The sequence below is a fragment of the Artibeus jamaicensis genome, unplaced genomic scaffold, assembly GCF_021234435.1.
Source record: "Artibeus jamaicensis isolate MK-2021 breed Jamaican fruit bat unplaced genomic scaffold, CSHL_Jam_final contig_497, whole genome shotgun sequence".
Lineage (NCBI taxonomy): Eukaryota > Metazoa > Chordata > Mammalia > Chiroptera > Phyllostomidae > Artibeus > Artibeus jamaicensis.
In genome coordinates, this window is record NW_026521863.1 from 10363910 (window position 1) to 10380155 (window position 16246).

At 43.2% G+C, this 16246-nt stretch overlaps 1 protein-coding gene across 10 annotated transcripts in view; it reads left to right on the forward strand.

The window, feature by feature from the left end:
• The window catches only part of SYNE1 (spectrin repeat containing nuclear envelope protein 1), a 404650-nt gene that overhangs the window by 374665 nt on the left and 13739 nt on the right, over positions 1-16246 (forward strand). For 9 of the 10 annotated variants that reach the window (XM_053668739.1, XM_053668745.1, XM_053668738.1 and 6 more), the window contains 8 exons: positions 2572-2754; positions 3011-3148; positions 4827-5018; positions 6129-6462; positions 10420-10562; positions 12211-12337; positions 12861-13072; positions 15830-16030. In XM_053668739.1, coding sequence (XP_053524714.1) covers positions 2572-2754; positions 3011-3148; positions 4827-5018; positions 6129-6462; positions 10420-10562; positions 12211-12337; positions 12861-13072; positions 15830-16030 — 1530 coding nt within the window. The remainder of the gene's footprint in view (positions 1-2571; positions 2755-3010; positions 3149-4826; positions 5019-6128; positions 6463-10419; positions 10563-12210; positions 12338-12860; positions 13073-15829; positions 16031-16246) is intronic. The other variant, XM_053668743.1, reaches the window with a different exon arrangement.

Here is a 16246-nt window from a genome sequence, read left to right on the forward strand (position 1 = left end):
AGAGCACATGCCTGGGTTGCAGGTTGGATCCCAGGAGGAAACAATTGATATTTCTCTCTCCCATCAGTGTTTCTCTCTCCCTCCCCCTCCCCCTTCCTCTCTAAAAACCAATGGAAACATGTCTTCAGGTGAAGGTGCAAATCAATAAATAATAAAAAAAATGATGGTTTTCCATACTATAAAAATCTGTCTTTCAAATGTATTTCCTTCATTTATTTTTTACCTAATTGGACCATAAATGTATATTTTAAAAATCAGCAATAAAATAAAGTTGGCTCTAGATTGCCTAAAACACTTTAATCATAAGCCATTTCTAATTATAAATGCAGATACATTTATAATTACATGTATTCTTGAATCATGAAGACTTTTCAATTTCGTAGAGACAAAAATAGCTTCAGTCCAATCGTACTCACAAAGACAAGAATCACTCAATAACTGCTTCTGTTCCTGGATGGTTTGCCCCTGAGTCCGCTCCATCACTGTGCTATGAGAAAACTCAACTTCTTGGCTGCCTCTCATTTTCACAGAGGACCTGACATAGCATGAAGTCAACCATGTTTTAATCTGAAGTTTCTTTTCCCATCATTTCTTACAGATAGGCAGATGTGTGTACTCACACACACTGACAGCAAACGGTTCTGATGTGTGTCCTACCCGATTGTTCTCAGTTACCAGTTCTGCCCCAAGCTCCCTGAGAGGTTCCAAAATAAGAATAAAAATCAAACCGAGTCCACCTGCAACCATGTTTACCTGGCAACATTTATTGAGGCCTGTGATCATAAACATGAAGTCTGGTGGTTCTAGTGAGGTTTAAAATCTACGAGTCAGGGATGAGCAGCTATATGAACTTATAAAAATGTTTCAATACTGTGTGAAATAAATAAGTTCTGACACAAAATTATTCTGACATCTGAATTTGTATTTTTATGTAACTATACCCTTAAATTCCAGAGAGAAAATGTGGTTTCCTATCTACAAGGTTTCTCCCTAGAAAACTTCTAGGAAAACGCCACAGTAGCTTTGTATAAATGACAGGTCACCATGTGAACCAATGCTGTGACGTGTTCCTGTGTTGCATTTTAGTATGTACATCCTTGGAAAGGTTAAAGCCTTCTCTGATTGGCTTATCCTACAAAGCAGATTATATAAGGTCCTTTTTGATGCTGTTTTGGGCTCTCAGATGTTATGGCAAAAGATAATCATAGCATTACCTCCTGTAATGAATGATTTTTATCATTTATCTTGTAGCTAATTTTCTTATGAGACCAAAAAAAAAATCTCAAGAACAAAATTCTGCTTGAGGAAAGCCGCTGCCTGTTCATCAGCATGAATATCTGGGACGGATCTGGGTGTGCTGGGCACCCACCCATGGTGCCTGCCAGCACTCCATTGCAAAAACATAGTCTGTGACCTCCAGTAATGGCAAAAAGCCAAACTTTTCTTGGAACTTTCTTTTCTGGAGCAATAAGTTAGAGTTTTACAGAAAAGAAGGTTTACTTTACTAGGATGAAGGCTCTGTCAGCAATCCTCAGAAGCAACACCATTGCAGAGGCAGGAATGTAGCAGCATGTGAACAGTGTGATGAGCCACAGGAAGCTGCACTTGGGGCTTCAGATGCGTTCGGTCCAAACAGTAATACAACGTTCTGTCGAAGGCCAGGATGGAAATCATCATAAGTCATACACTTGAGTCTAGAAAAAAAGTTCTCATTTTTATTTTGGCTGAACAATTCTTAGTCTAGGCCTATACTTGACTGTAGAGAGAAATAAGAAGGAGTATTTTACCTTCAAAAGCTCTAAACTATGGATATGGTAACTTCAGAAGTGAATAAACACTACCACGAAAGGTGCCATATGAGCTCTAAGATGTTTTCTAAAACTGAATCACTCATGGGAGCAACAAAAAGAAATACAGCTTGGTGCAAACTTTTTTCTATGTAAAGTTACTTTTGTTTTACTGAACTGCTTTTCTTAAGAGTTCATAAGAGCTTGCACTTAAAGGACCTTCTGTAAGAGGTAGTTTTAATTTTTTAATGGATACCAAAATTGAGGCAGTTTCTGGATTTTGGGGAAATTACATATTTTACAAAGAAAGAGACAGTTTTTTTTTCAGACATCTTTTCTCAGTATTGACATTGGGAATTTTGAACATTTCAAACTCATTTTAGCATACATAAATATTTTTGTAATAAATTTTTATGGGACAAATATTTTCTGACTTAATTATCTTAAAAGCTGTATTTTATATGCATATATATAAATGCCCTGTGTATAAGTATATATTATGTATGTACATGTATTTGTGTATATACATATGTATATGTATTAGTATTTAACATTCTCTTTTATATTTTTGTTTGATCTGCTACCTCTCCTTAAGCCACTCTGATTTCATTACTTACCTTTAACAGGGAGAACTACATGCTCATCAGAGATTGTCCTTTGCTTGTCTGTGACAGCGTGACTTCCCTACTTCCCTTTCCCCCTGACATTGCAGTCTGGAGCCCAGACACCCTTACTGAAAGCTATTAAGGGTCTCCCTCACTCATACCCTTCTCTGTGGTCTTAGGCATTCCAGCGACAGGTTCACGAGACCCTGACCCAGCTGGAACTGATCAACAAGCAGTACCGCCGACTGGCCCGGGAGAACCGCACTGACTCCGGCTGTCGCCTGAAGCAGATGGTCCATGAAGGCAACCAGAGATGGGACAACCTGCAGAAGCGCGTCGCCTCCATCCTGCGCAGACTCAAGGTCTGCACGATGCCTCCTCTGTAGCTTAGAGACCCGGAGGACAGGATTGGGCCATTTGAACACAATATTAAGATACAAGCTCAGTGATTTTGTAAGATTGGGATGGCAAGAGGGGGATCCAGGGCTAACGTATATGGTAAAGGATGGCAGGGTTCTCATTGCTCGTTGAGAAAATGACTTCCCAGAAGACCACTGGAACTGGCGGTGCCATCTCAGTAGGTGGGCTTTTTAATTATTACTTTCTTTCCACACCCAGCATTTCATTGGCCAGCGGGAGGAGTTTGAGACAGCACGGGACAGCATTCTGGTGTGGCTGACAGAGATGGATTTACAGCTCACTAATATTGAGCACTTTTCTGAGTGTGACGTTCAAGCTAAAATAAAGCAACTCAAGGTAATAGATTAGTGATTCTTCAAGTTATTGGTGTGAAAAAAAAGTCTAAAAAGGAAGGGATCTGTAGATCTTTTGGTGAAGGAGAAAATAACCTTTTTAAAGTTTAAAAAAATTTATTAGGGTGACATAAGTTAATAAGATTATAGAGGTTTCAGTATACATTTCTGTGGTACCTAATCTTCATGTTACACTGTGTGCCCACTACCCAGAGTCAGATCATCTTCCATCACCACATATTTGATTCCTTTTACCCTTTAGTACACCCTCCCAAGCTCCTCCCCTCTGGTAACCACCAAACTGTTGTCTGTGTTGATGAGTTTTTGTTTGTCCTGTTCGTTTATTTGTTACTTTCAGTTCTATATCCCACATACTAGTAAAATCATATGGTTCTTGACTTTTTCTGTCTGACTTCATTGCACTTAGCATGATATTCTCAAGGTCCATCCGTGTTGTCACAAAGGCAGGGTTCCACTTTTTTATGACTGGGTAGCATTCCAGTGTATCCTTTATCCAACCCTTTATTGAAGGGCTCTTTGGGAGTTTCGAACTGTGCACTTCACCATATGATTTAACCACAGTGGCAGGTTAAAAAGTAAATAGGAGGGACATCGTGCATTAGATGGAAGGGTTCTCTAAAAGGAAGTGTATCGAACAATTTGAACAATTTCCAAAGCACATTATGAAATTTCTTTCTGAGATAGTTAAACAGATTAAGAAGGCATAATCGTAATGCCCATAACCTTAGGTCTTTATAATAAAACAAGAAATTACCTTTAATCACATATTACCAGGATGAAAAAATCATAAAATAGTTAACTCTGTATTCTGCCCAACCCCTCGCCATTCCTTCCACCCTGACTCTCCCAAGTCGTTTTACGACAAATCGATATTTGAAACCTTTGGCAGGAAATTTCTTCCAAGTGATAGTTGAGTCTTTGGTTTTTTATGTTTTTGGACTCTGGCAGAGTCATAGAACTTATTAGCACCTCTCTTCTCCCCTCACGGTCTTTTTTCATTATTGGACAGTTTTGACTATTCCAAGGTTTATTCTTGTGAATTAAAGTGTATCGCCTGAAACTTGTCCCAAGTAGCTTAACTCTTTTGAACCAGGTGGAATGAGTCTATGATCTTCCAGAACTCCTTATTTTTTAAATCATCTTAATCTTTCCTGCTTATGTCCTGAAACACGAAAAGTCATCCGAGAAGAATTTGTGAAACTGTCATTTGCCTGCTTTCTCTGAGTTATGGATGATGTACAATCAAGAAATCTAAAATTAAAATATGTAGTATATTTCTCTAAAGTACTTTATTTATTTTAGTGGCACTGTAATGATTACAGCTGATTTTTATCAGGGACAACCAGTGCTATCAGCTTCACGCTGGGTTTGAATGTTTTTTCCTGTGATTCTCTGCTCACCTTGTCCATGGTAATAGATTTTATTAGCCAGAGGCACCTTTTCTGGTCATGAAATTCTAACGGTTCCATTTGCAGCTCATGTTCTAATTTAAATTGTTTGTGTTTTACTTTATAAAGTTACTACTTCATAGTATCCTCTTGGCTTGTCAATTATATACAGGGAATTCAATATCCCCTACATGGTTTTTCTTAAATATGTATCTTATAATTATGTAGTGTCAATGTGAGCAATAAAAATCACACAAGGCATGTGCTCCCCAGGCCTTCCAGCAGGAAATCTCGTTGAACCACAGCAAGATCGAGCAGATAATCGCCCAAGGAGAACAGCTGATTGAAAAGAGCGAGCCGTTGGACGCGGCGCTTATCGAGGAGGAGCTGGACGAGCTCCGGCGCTACTGTCAGGAGGTCTTCGGGCGTGTGGAAAGATACCACAAGAAGCTGATCCGCCTGCCGGTATGTAACGCCGTCTTGCCACTGACGTGAAAGCTAAAGAGAGTAACTTATGTGGGGTCAGGTAGCACGTGGCTCAGAGCCCAGACACTGGATGCAGAGTGCCCGGGTTCCAGTTCCAGCTCTGACATGTGTTGGCTCCGTAACCTTCGACAAGTCACTGCGCATACCTTGCCTCAGTTTCTTCAACTGTAAAACTGGTTTAATAACAGTACCTACCATGTAGAAAGGGTTTGTTTGGGGTATGAAGTGAGGCTAGATAGAAAGAGAGCTTGAAAAAGTACTTGGCACGTATCTTCTAAGGAAGATAAGCTTCTAGAAGAAGCAAGGAGATAGAAGGGAACAATGTAAATAGTTGCTCAGTGGATGAGGTTGTTTTATTGACTTTTTTCCTCTTCTGTTTGTTGAATTGCTGCCATAATCACATCTCAAAAGTTGAGATTTTACTGTTGGAATATTTTGGAGCACTCTGTATTAGAGCGTATTTTGTACCTGGGGTAGAAGTTTAAAAAGGACAAGCTAAGGTTTTGTTAGTCATTTGCCTCTGTTCCTGACGTGTGCCATTGTGTACATGTTGTATGGCGGGCACAGTACTAGGCTGCCTTTATTTACATTCTCTTATTTACGGTCACACCAATTCTTTGACGTTGGTTTTAATATCATTTCCACTTCAGCAGTGATACAACTGAGGCTTTGTCACATTGATTTATAAGGTGCTTTTAAAAGCGATCACAAGATTCTTTGTTGTTCTTCTGCTGCGGTTTCCATCTTTTATTGTTTGCTTTTCCTCCTAGAATTATCTTTGTTACATATTTCTGTTTCCTTGATTTTATAAGTCTTATTCTACTACAGTTGTCCCAATTTTCTCCCCTTTGCCCTCTTCCACCCAGCCCACCCCCCACTCCCACAGTCAGTCCCCACCCTGTTGTCCATGTCCGTGGGTCATCATAAGACTTACTGACTTGACCATGAGAAGTTTAGAGTTGTCCCCTCTGAGGCAGGAATGAGTCCCAGCTGGGCTTTGCCCTCTGAGATTCGGTGAGAGGCGGAACCGGCGGTGGTTAGGCCCGTCCGACTGCTGCAGTAACGGAGTTGGCTTGACTGCATTTCCAGCTGCCCGATGATGAACATGACCTCTCTGACCGGGAGCTGCAGCTGGATGACTCCGCAGCGCTGTCGGACCTCCACTGGCACGACACCTCTGCGGACAGTGCGCTGTCCCCGCAGCCTTCCTCCAACCACTCCCTCTCACTCGCCCAGCCCCTGCGGAGCGAGCGGTCGGGACGGGACACCCCTGCCAGCGTGGACTCCATCCCCCTGGAGTGGGACCATGACTACGACCTCAGTCGTGACCTGGAGTCTGCCGTGTCCAGAACTCTGACCTCTGAGGATGAAGAGGGTCAAGAAGACAAAGATTTCTACCACAGGGGAGCCGTTGGCTTATCAGGTAGGAAAGAGTTCTTCCTATATTTCGATGTGAAAAGAAACAAAAGGGCGTGGATGTTGCACTGGAAACATGTAAGCTCAGCAGAATCATCTTTTGCTTTTTCTCCTCAGGAAAAATTGTACATAGGGGAACATTTATATTCATGGGATAATGAAGTACGGAAGTTGGCATGGCCACTGATTTACCCCACAGATACTTAAGGTCTTACTATGTGACAAGTGTTTTGCCAAGCACTGGGAACACACAGTTCCTTTCCTTACACTCAAGACATGTTTGCACTGGGACAGCAACCTGCACAGGGAGGTACAGGGCACAGCCAAGGGGCAGCTAACCCGGAGCTGTGAGGAGCAGCTTCAGGGAAGGCACTCTAGACCTGAGGCCTGGATGAGTAGGAGCTGGTCGGGGGGATGCAGCAATGTTCAGAGGGAGAAGGGGAGGACGCCCATCCCAGCCTTAGGACCAGCCACAGTGCTTTTAGTCACCTGAAGTCTGTCCACAGTAACAAGGCTAAGGATCAGGGAGCATGGGGTGGACAAAGACGAGGTGGGAAGGCAAACCAAGACCTGGTGCAGGAAGCAGTCTTCTCACATGCACAGGAGTCTGGCTTTTGCCCTGAAGGCAGTGGGAGCCACAGCAGGGCCCCAAGGAGGAAGATGAAGTGATCAGATGCGTATTTGCAAAGAACCTGACTTCATAACTGTATTTGGGGGAGTGCACTGGGAGGGAGCGATGGACAATGGAAACGCTTTATATTCCAGGACAGAGATGGGATGGTGGCCTGACCTGAGGAAGCAGCACTGGAACCGATGAGAATGAAAGGGCCCTGGCAAAGCATAGGAAGTCCCCTCCATTACCGATGATTAATAGACTTGGGGTTGAGGCGATTTTCTGGCTGGGGCATCTGGGTGAAAGATGTGATTTCTCTCCCTTCTCTCTCGTCTTTATCCTGTAGTCTTGTAGTCAGGCATTTGTCATCGAATGCAGTACTGTTCCTTACATAGCCACCAGCCACAGTGTGACTTGAGCACTGCTGCCTGACTACAGTTGACATTCGCTTTTTCCAGTGCATTATGTGAATCCATGAATTTCAAAGACATACACAAAGGAAGAATCTTAAATACTAATAGGTTGACTACACATATAATTTGGAAGGATTGGTTTAGTAAAATAAAGTATTAAAATTATTTTCAAGTACTTCTCAATACTTTTTTTAGAATTTTATTTAGTTATTTTTCAAGTGCAGTTTTTTGTCTATTTCTCCCATCCCAGCCCCCCCGCCCCATGCTCCCCACCTCCCTCCCATTTCCACCCCCCTTAGTTCTCGTCCCTGTGTCCTTCCTATTTGTTCCTCCAAATCCCTCCCCTTTTTTCCCCTTAAATTCCCTTCCCTCTCCCCTCTGGTCACTGTCCCCTTGTTCTCTATTTCAGTGTCTTTGATTTTATTCTGCTTGCTTGTTTGTTTTGTTGTTTAGCTTCCTGTTAAAGGTGAGATCATACGGTATTTGTCTTTCAACATTACTTTTTTAACATGGCTTTTACAGCCTTTGAAACTCCATGCATGACTCGCATTCCCATGATTGGCCTCTTTCAGCACTGCTCTAGAATCTGGCTTGACATGTCCCTTTTGTCCTTTCGTGGCTGTTGAAACATGGATAAGTAACTTAATTTTTCTGGACGTAAGTGTTCTCATCGGTGACATAGGAATGACACTCCCATGTGACCAGTAGGATAAATGAGTATTTGACACAGTGCCTGGCTCCTGAACATTCTTTGTGAATGTGAGCCTTTCTCACGATTCACTCCAGGAAAACTGTGGTGAGCGTGCTCAGGAGCTCTTTGTCGCCGATGACTAACTTCCTTCTTTTCCCTAGGCAAGATGCTTTTGTGCCACAAGGGAATCAGCATTTCCAGAACTTACCTGTCAACTTAGACTGTGCTCTCTTTGCAGATGTAATGATCCCCGAGAGTCCTGAGGCCTATGTAAAACCCACAGAAAGTGCCATCAGAAACAGCTCTGGCAGGCACGCCCAGCCAAAGCCAGCTTCCCTCCCTCGCCTGTAATGAGCCCCTCTCAGCACAGCCCCCCATCCCTCTCATGGCTCTGGGGCACAGGCATGTGAAGGTAGAACCTTCTTCCCTGGCTGCTGTACCAGGGAAACAGAAAACAAACCAAAGAGAACAACTGTTCAGTTTGATCAACACCAAAAGTGAAATTTGAATAATCAAGGGCAGTGAGATAACTTCCCAACTTGTTGAGTAGACACGTGTGATGTCCATTAACAGCAGAAACCCTAGTCTTCAGCATTTGTGCCTTATCGCCCTGGTTCGTTGTAGCAGCTCTGACTTGATTACTTTGATGAGTCACCCACCTCCCTCTGGCTAGAGAGTCAGGGCTCAGGGCTCTGGTCCGAATCCACTAGCCTGCTCATGTGACCTCAGGCCTACTGCTCCTCCTCCTCACCTCAGGGGTCACATATTAGACAAGGAGCAAGACCAGATGTTCAGCTCTCTACAAATTTTAATTAATAAGTTTTAGCCACATGTAAAATAATTTGAAAGGAAAAATGTATTCCACGGTATCTTTTTTTAAAGATTTTATTTATTTATCTTTAGAGTGGGAGGAAAGGAGAGAGGGAGAGAAACATCAATGTGTGGTTGCCTCTCATGCATCACATCCCCTGCTGGGAACTGGCCTGCAACCCAGGCATGTGCCCTGACTGGGAATCGAACTGCGATCATTTGGTTCACAGGCCTGCACTCAATCCACTGAGCCACACCAGCCAGGGTTATCCCGTGGTATCTTAAGTCCCAGCTTTTTCTTTCAGGACACAATGATTCCTGAAGCAAGAAAAACTAAAGAAAGACAAAGGAAACCAATTTTGCTTAACGTTGCACTAGGCAAACCATATGTAGCACAGGGTCAATAATTCAGAGGAGGGTGGAGGGTAGGGTTCAAACACAGTGATGCGATAGTGAATTGCAGGGTTACTCACTTCCACTTGGGTTTTGGAGGAAAGCAAGAGGACAGGAAGCAAGGCACCACCAATGAAGGGTGACTCTGCCTGCGTGATTCCCAGTGAGAGGCCTCTTCCAGGTGTATTTAGAAGAACTCTTTAAATTAAAAAATCCATAAGACTTACTAATATACATTCGGCTTTCACCCTGTGCTAACCTCACTCTGTTAATCAACGTTCTTGTTCAAGTCCAAGACTATAGTGCACACACGTGCGTGTACATGGACACATGGATACCTGCATGCACGCAAAAAATTTTGCTAAAAGGTGTCTCATCTCTGAAAGGAGAGTGAACCAGGAGTTCTGGACTATGAGTAAGAGCAAGCCTAGAGGGAAATGCTAGTAATAAAATCTCAGCTTTCTCCTGGTTTTGATTCAAGTTTTAAACAAAAGCAAGCCCTTGCTAGTTTGGCATTTCCAGGAATACCTATTCTGAGCTAGTCTTTTCTTGGTTAACTTGAAGTCATGCCCTAAGTGAATGGTGTGGCCTCCTGGCACAGGAGTGGCACTGTCTCCTACTGAGATGCAGAAAGAAAAATTAGAGGATGTATCTTTTTCTGTTTTCTGCAGAGGGAAAGGGGAAGTAACCACTTGGCAGTTATTGGGGAGCAGGAGACACCAGGGAAGGTTTTAGAAAGGCCTCCCACAGCTCACAGCATGCAGACTTTTCGGGGGATCAGCCGTCACAGGGAGCAGACCCAAGCGCTGCTAGGATCCACTGCAGAGCCCCTTTGCAATATGCAATTGCCTAGGACTCTTAGTCAAGCTCATTCATTGGTCTGGTCATTTAAATCTCTAACCTATCAGCACGTTAGCACTAAACTTGCTTTGTAATTACCTACATATGAACTCTTTCTATACAGCTTTAACTGAAATAATTTCTTATACTTCTTAAATGTCAAGCTTGTGAAGCTTGTAAAAAGTCTTATGGTTGACACTACAGGGGATCCCAGTGCCTTAGAATCACGTCTCCGCCAACTGGACCAAGCCCTGGATGACAGCCGCTTTCAGATGCAGCAAACGGAAGATGTCATTCGCAGCAAAACTCCCACAGGACCAGAGCTGGACACCAGCTACCGAGGCTACGTGAGTATCCTGACCGCAGGGATCCAGACAGGTACCTGGAAATCATGGTTGTGTGACAAAGAACAATTTGTCTGGGGCATGAGGGCTGTCTGAGCTCACCAAACACTACATTACCCTTGAACTCACAGGCGTGGATGTGCAAAACATAGCCCTGTTAGCAGCTTAGCTTTTGAGTCAAACTGGACTGTGACCAAGCCCACTAACTAGCTGTGATGACCAGCCTGTGACACAGAGGACTCAGTGAGATCCATTTATATGAAAGCAGCAAAATGCTTTGGTTCCCAGAAGTGATTAGGCATTTGTCCAAAGTCAGCTAATAATGTTTGGAACGTGGTTATCCTTAGAGCAGCAGATTTTAGCTAATAGATTACTGACAGGGAATTCATTTAGTTCTTTTCCTGGGTTGACTGATTCACTGGATGGCCTTGGGATTGTTTTTATTCTCCATTTTTAGTATGTTCATTCTGTAGAAAATAACCCTAACAAGAGGAATTTGTGGAAAATCTGGTAAGGGATTGTGAATGTTACTGCTCCTTTTTTTTTTTAAGTTCTTAGGAAGGTATATAATGACTTTATTTGTTCTTCTCAAGTTACCGACCAAATTAGCTTTTCCCAGAGAACCGCCTGTTTTTCTATATATATTTAAACAAGAGAATCTGAAAGTAACTTCTATACCTCATATCTTCTTTTCCCCACCCCCAAAGATTTCCTAGTAAAATGAAAGAAAAATTAATTTCCTGAGGTCTAATAACAACTCACCCATACTGCTTTTTGAAACCAGAGAAGAGAACCATTCTGGTTACACATGCTGATGTTCATATTCTCATGATTACAGAAAAGTGATCCATCATGAGTTTACTTCCTGTCCAACCTGACCTATTTATTATACTGATTTCTATTATAGTGAAACCTCTTTTTCTTCTTCAACATAATACAGTTTCCTGAAGACCATGCTAGCATCACTGAGATTATGCTCAGCCTCAGTCAAAAGCCATCAAAGTCACTTAATGGCAGTGTGATTTGTTAAGGGCTTTGAAAGACAACTTTATGGTCAGTGTAGTAGGACTGCCTTGAAACGATCTGTTTTTTAATCTCTGAATACCATGCATACTAAATGTGGAGTTGGAAGCTTCCCCTGTGATGTTAGAATTTATTCCCTCAATACCCATTAAACAAGGCTTAATTCTCACGAAACAGCTGGCTTTAATATGGCTTTATGATTTTAAGTATTTTAAGTATTTAATGCAAAAAATGTTCCTTTGAGATTTGTGGTAATATTATTGTTTCCGCTTTTCAGTTTAAGAAAAAGGGAGCAAACTGCCAAAAATTTTGTAATCTAATACCAGCTAAGGGCTCTGAGTTTAAATCCAAGATGGGTTTAGTCTGCCTTGATTCATAAATTTCAAAAATTTCACATGCAAAACCACATAACACAATCTTCCAGGCCATGCTTTATGTAGATATGAAGATGTCACATGTTTATGAAGCATGTTTTTGAACTTGACCTCATTTTAGCACAGGGGCACAGAGGAGTAAAACACAGCCACTGTCCTTTTTGAGGAACTACAAGGCTATGTGCCCCAGAAGCTCTTGCACTCATGGGAATGTGAAATCCTGGTGATGGGGCCTATTTTCTGTGTCTGAACAGATGAAGCTGCTGGCCGAGTGCAGCGGAAGCATAGACTCCGTGAGGAGGCTGGAGCACAAGCTGAAGGAGGAAGAGGAGAATTTTCCTGGCTTTGTTAACCTGAACAGCACTGAAACCCAGACAGCGGGTGAGTGAGTGCTGCTCAGTTCAAGACCGAGCGAAATGCAAGATTCGGAAGTGCTTTGTTGCACTTAAGGGTTGCTTCCACCCTTTCCTGTCCTGAGATCTTCTCTTTGTGTTCCAATGATCTCCTGTGACAGAAGAGGGCGGTGTCCCATCTGTTTTGAAGCCCTGTCTCTAACATCATGGTCCTGTGTTTTGTATGTATGCTCTCCGAGTTCTGTAGTAGAAAGAAATGAAGAATTGAATGTGATCTTCATGCACACTGCTGCTCATTCTTCCATAAAACTCTGTACAGTGTTAAACCTGATATAGCTCTTTTTTTTTTACGTCATTACCATTAAATATGCAGGTAGGAAGAACACAGTCATGACTGTTATTTACAGTGACAGCAACAGAAATGCCCAGTAGAATTACTCTTCTTTCTGTTGCTCTCAAAAGTCAACCATCAATGCATGTTTAAAGCATTTTCTGAGCATGGCATGTGGCAGAAAATGCCTTGCAATGGCGTGTACATCATGTCTTGCCAGGTGTGATTGACCGATGGGAGCTCATCCAGGCACAGGCTCTGAGCAAGGAGCGGAGGATGAAACAGAACCTCCAGAAGTGGCAGCAGTTTGGCTCTGACCTGAACAACGTCTGGACCTGGCTAGGGGCAACGGAGGAGGAGTTGGAGCAGCTACGGCGCCTGGAGCTCAGCACCGACATCCAGTCCATTGAGCTCCAAATCAAAAAGCTCAAGGTAAGCTGCCCTGGGCCTTTCCCACATGGCCAGACAGAAAGCTGCAAGTGCCTGGGCAGATGGAGCCGCGAGCTCTAGCTGTGCTGCAATGACACGGCCACAGGGAAATGGTCAGCATGAGGGCCCAAACACTCTACTATCTGCCCCCAGCCATCCCTAATCAGTGTCTGTAGAGAAGGTTTGGAAGGGCAGAAAGGTGGACCATGCTGTAGAAGTAGTCCCCCAAGTAAATAATCATGTATGGTTTGATGAATTGGTATTTTTAAAGGATCAATTAAGATTTTACAAGCCATCCAGGTACCTCTAGGATCTATTTCACCTCTTCAAAGGGAAATCAAGATATTATACCAGGTTCCTTCAAGTCTCTCTCTAGAGATGGAGACAAGTCCTCTCCAAGACTCTATGTGTGTGAGGTTGTGGAGACCTAATGAAATCAACATTGTGGATTCTGCAGAACTTCTGAAATAGTCTGTAGTAGTGGCAGAAGCAATTCCCCCTTGTAACGAATAAAACCGGACAAAACGGGGAGCAACTGTGATGAAACACCTGACGTGTTCTGTGTGGATGTGGTACATGAGATAACTTCCTCTAACTCCATCTCTAGATCTTAGCAACCCTTCTTGCCAGCTGTTCAAATGCACTGATCCTGTAGACTTTTGTGCTGCAGTTTCTTTTTAACAGCTCTTTGGATTCTGTCCTTTTGTTTAGAGAACATCAAGGTGTGCTGTTCCCCAGAAGGCACCTACCCAGACTCTCCAGGCTCCAAGGATTAGACACCCTGCTTTTGTGTCTCTCTGGCTTCAGCATATGCTATTTATCTGGGGGGGTGTTGCTTCTGGGGCTTGCTTTGGTGGTGATCGTATTAATTTTCAAACAGAGAAGTGAGCCTTTGCACCAGCCCCATCAATTTCAGGACGAAGTGTCAGATGAGAGATGCAATTTACATTATTGGGATTATAAAATGCATTTTTCTCTAGAGTACTTAAATTCCTCTAGTATCTCTTCCGGGAAAACATAAGGTAGTATTGCATTAAAACCAAATTCCTTACAAAGGTGATAAAGCAAATGCTGGCCAGAGCCTGAGACCTGGGGAGATTAGGGTGGAGAAGTTAGACCTTGACAATCAGCCACACAAAAGCCACCCTATCTGTAACCCATTCCCTGAATCCTATCTGTTTTCTGAGGACAGATCTGTGGAATATCCAAGTGTCTTTCCACAATGTCTCTCAATCTTATACTACCTCTGTGGCTGAATCTATATTCAGTATGTTAAGAATCTATTGAAACGGAAAATGAAGACAAACAGGAAGCATCACAGAAATGTGAGAAATCACAGGGAACTGTAGCCGGGGTAGACGTCAGTTGCAGGACCGCTCACCCTGATCTGACCTAGAGCCGTGTGAGCAGTACCCAGCTACTCAATTATTAATACATGAGCATGTGCTCAAGTTCCTAGAATTTAGTTATAGATTTTTCGGAAATGAACAAAGTAAAAAATCGGTTGTCTCTTTTGTGTGCGTGTATTTCTATAATCAAATTCAATTGGTTAACTGATGAAATAGCCAGTTCATTCTCTTAACCATCACAGGATGGTGGCTTCTGACATGGGCAGTGTCCTTGGCCTGTGGGCCTCTATCTCTACCCACGGAGTCAAAATAACTGGAGGCCAGTGCCTGGGAGTCTGCTTTCTTGCCAAGCTTCCCATTTTATTCTTATGCCCAGAACTTTGAATAGCGGTGGTCTATCAAAATGGGATTCTTACACTGGGACAAAAAGCACATTTCCTGCTGCTCAGAACTATTGGAGCCTGGCTTTGTTTTGTTTTGTTGCTAAAATCCCATGCTGGGGGGTGGAATTCATCATACTTCTTATGTCAGGGTCATGTTGCTTCCCACAAAGTTCCTCTTAGTTTTATGTACATGTCCTCCCCTTCACATGTTTCTTAATCCTCATTCCTCAAACCCATGGCAACCATTCTGAAATATCTAATGAGTGTTCTTTTTTTTTTTTTAATTTTATTTATCTTTAGAGGGGAAGGGAAGGAGAGAGGGAGAGAAACATCAATGTATGGTTGCCTTTCATGGGTCCCCTGCTGGGAATTGGCCTGAAGGGAACCAGCCTGCAACCCAGGCATGTGCCCTGACTGGGAATTGAACCGCGATTGTCTTGTTCACAGGCCCGCGCTCAATCCACTGAGCTACACCAGCCAGGGCTTGAGTGTTCTTTTTTTAAAAAAGATTTTACTTATTTTTTGACAGAGGGGAAGGGTGGGAGGAAGAGGGAAACAATGTGTGGTTGCCTCCCAAGCGCCCCCTAGTGGGGACCTGACACACAACCCAGGCATGTGCCCTGACTGGGAATCAAACCAGTGACCCTTTAGTTTGCAGGCCAGCCACACCAGCCAGGGCTAGTGAGTGTTCTTTGTTCCTGTGTATTTGTGGAAAAGGTAGATTTGTGTGTGTGCACATGAATTTTAAATTACAGAAATGCTGTTGCTTTGCACATGTCCTTCTGTTTCCAACTCTTTCACTCAACACTGTATTTTATTGAGATCTATTTGTCTTGTCAAATGTACATCTAAACCATTTCCTTTAACTGCAGTGTGGTTCTCAGTGGTGTGTGAACTCACTGCATCTTATGTAGCCATCCTGTTAAGGCCAGTTTTAATTAATGGATCTTTTCATTTGGGTGAGGCATTTCCAAGGTTAAGTACTTTTGTCACTATTTTCCTTGTGTGGTTCTCCTTTCTGCTTCCAGGAGCTCCAGAAAGCTGTGGACCACCGCAAAGCCATCATCCTCTCCATCAACCTGTGCAGCTCCGAGTTCACCCGGACTGGCAGTGAGGAGAGCCGGGCTCTGCAGGACCGCCTGTCCCAGATGAACACGCGCTGGGACCGGGTGTGCTCCCTGCTGGACGAGTGGCGGGGTCTGCTCCAGGACGCCCTGATGCAGTGTCAGGTCCGTGGGGCTCTGGGCGGGCCATGCTCCAGAGTTAAACGTTTTCTGTGGAGCCAGGTCTGTGACTTGATTTGTCAAGGTCACTAGAAAGGTGCATTGCTCCCTGAAGTTGATATTTGAATGAGGTAATATTGTGCTCAAACTTTTCCTTTTACAGGAGAATTTGTACATGTGAACTAGAGTTCAAAGCAGCTAGACCCCATCTTCTATCCAGCT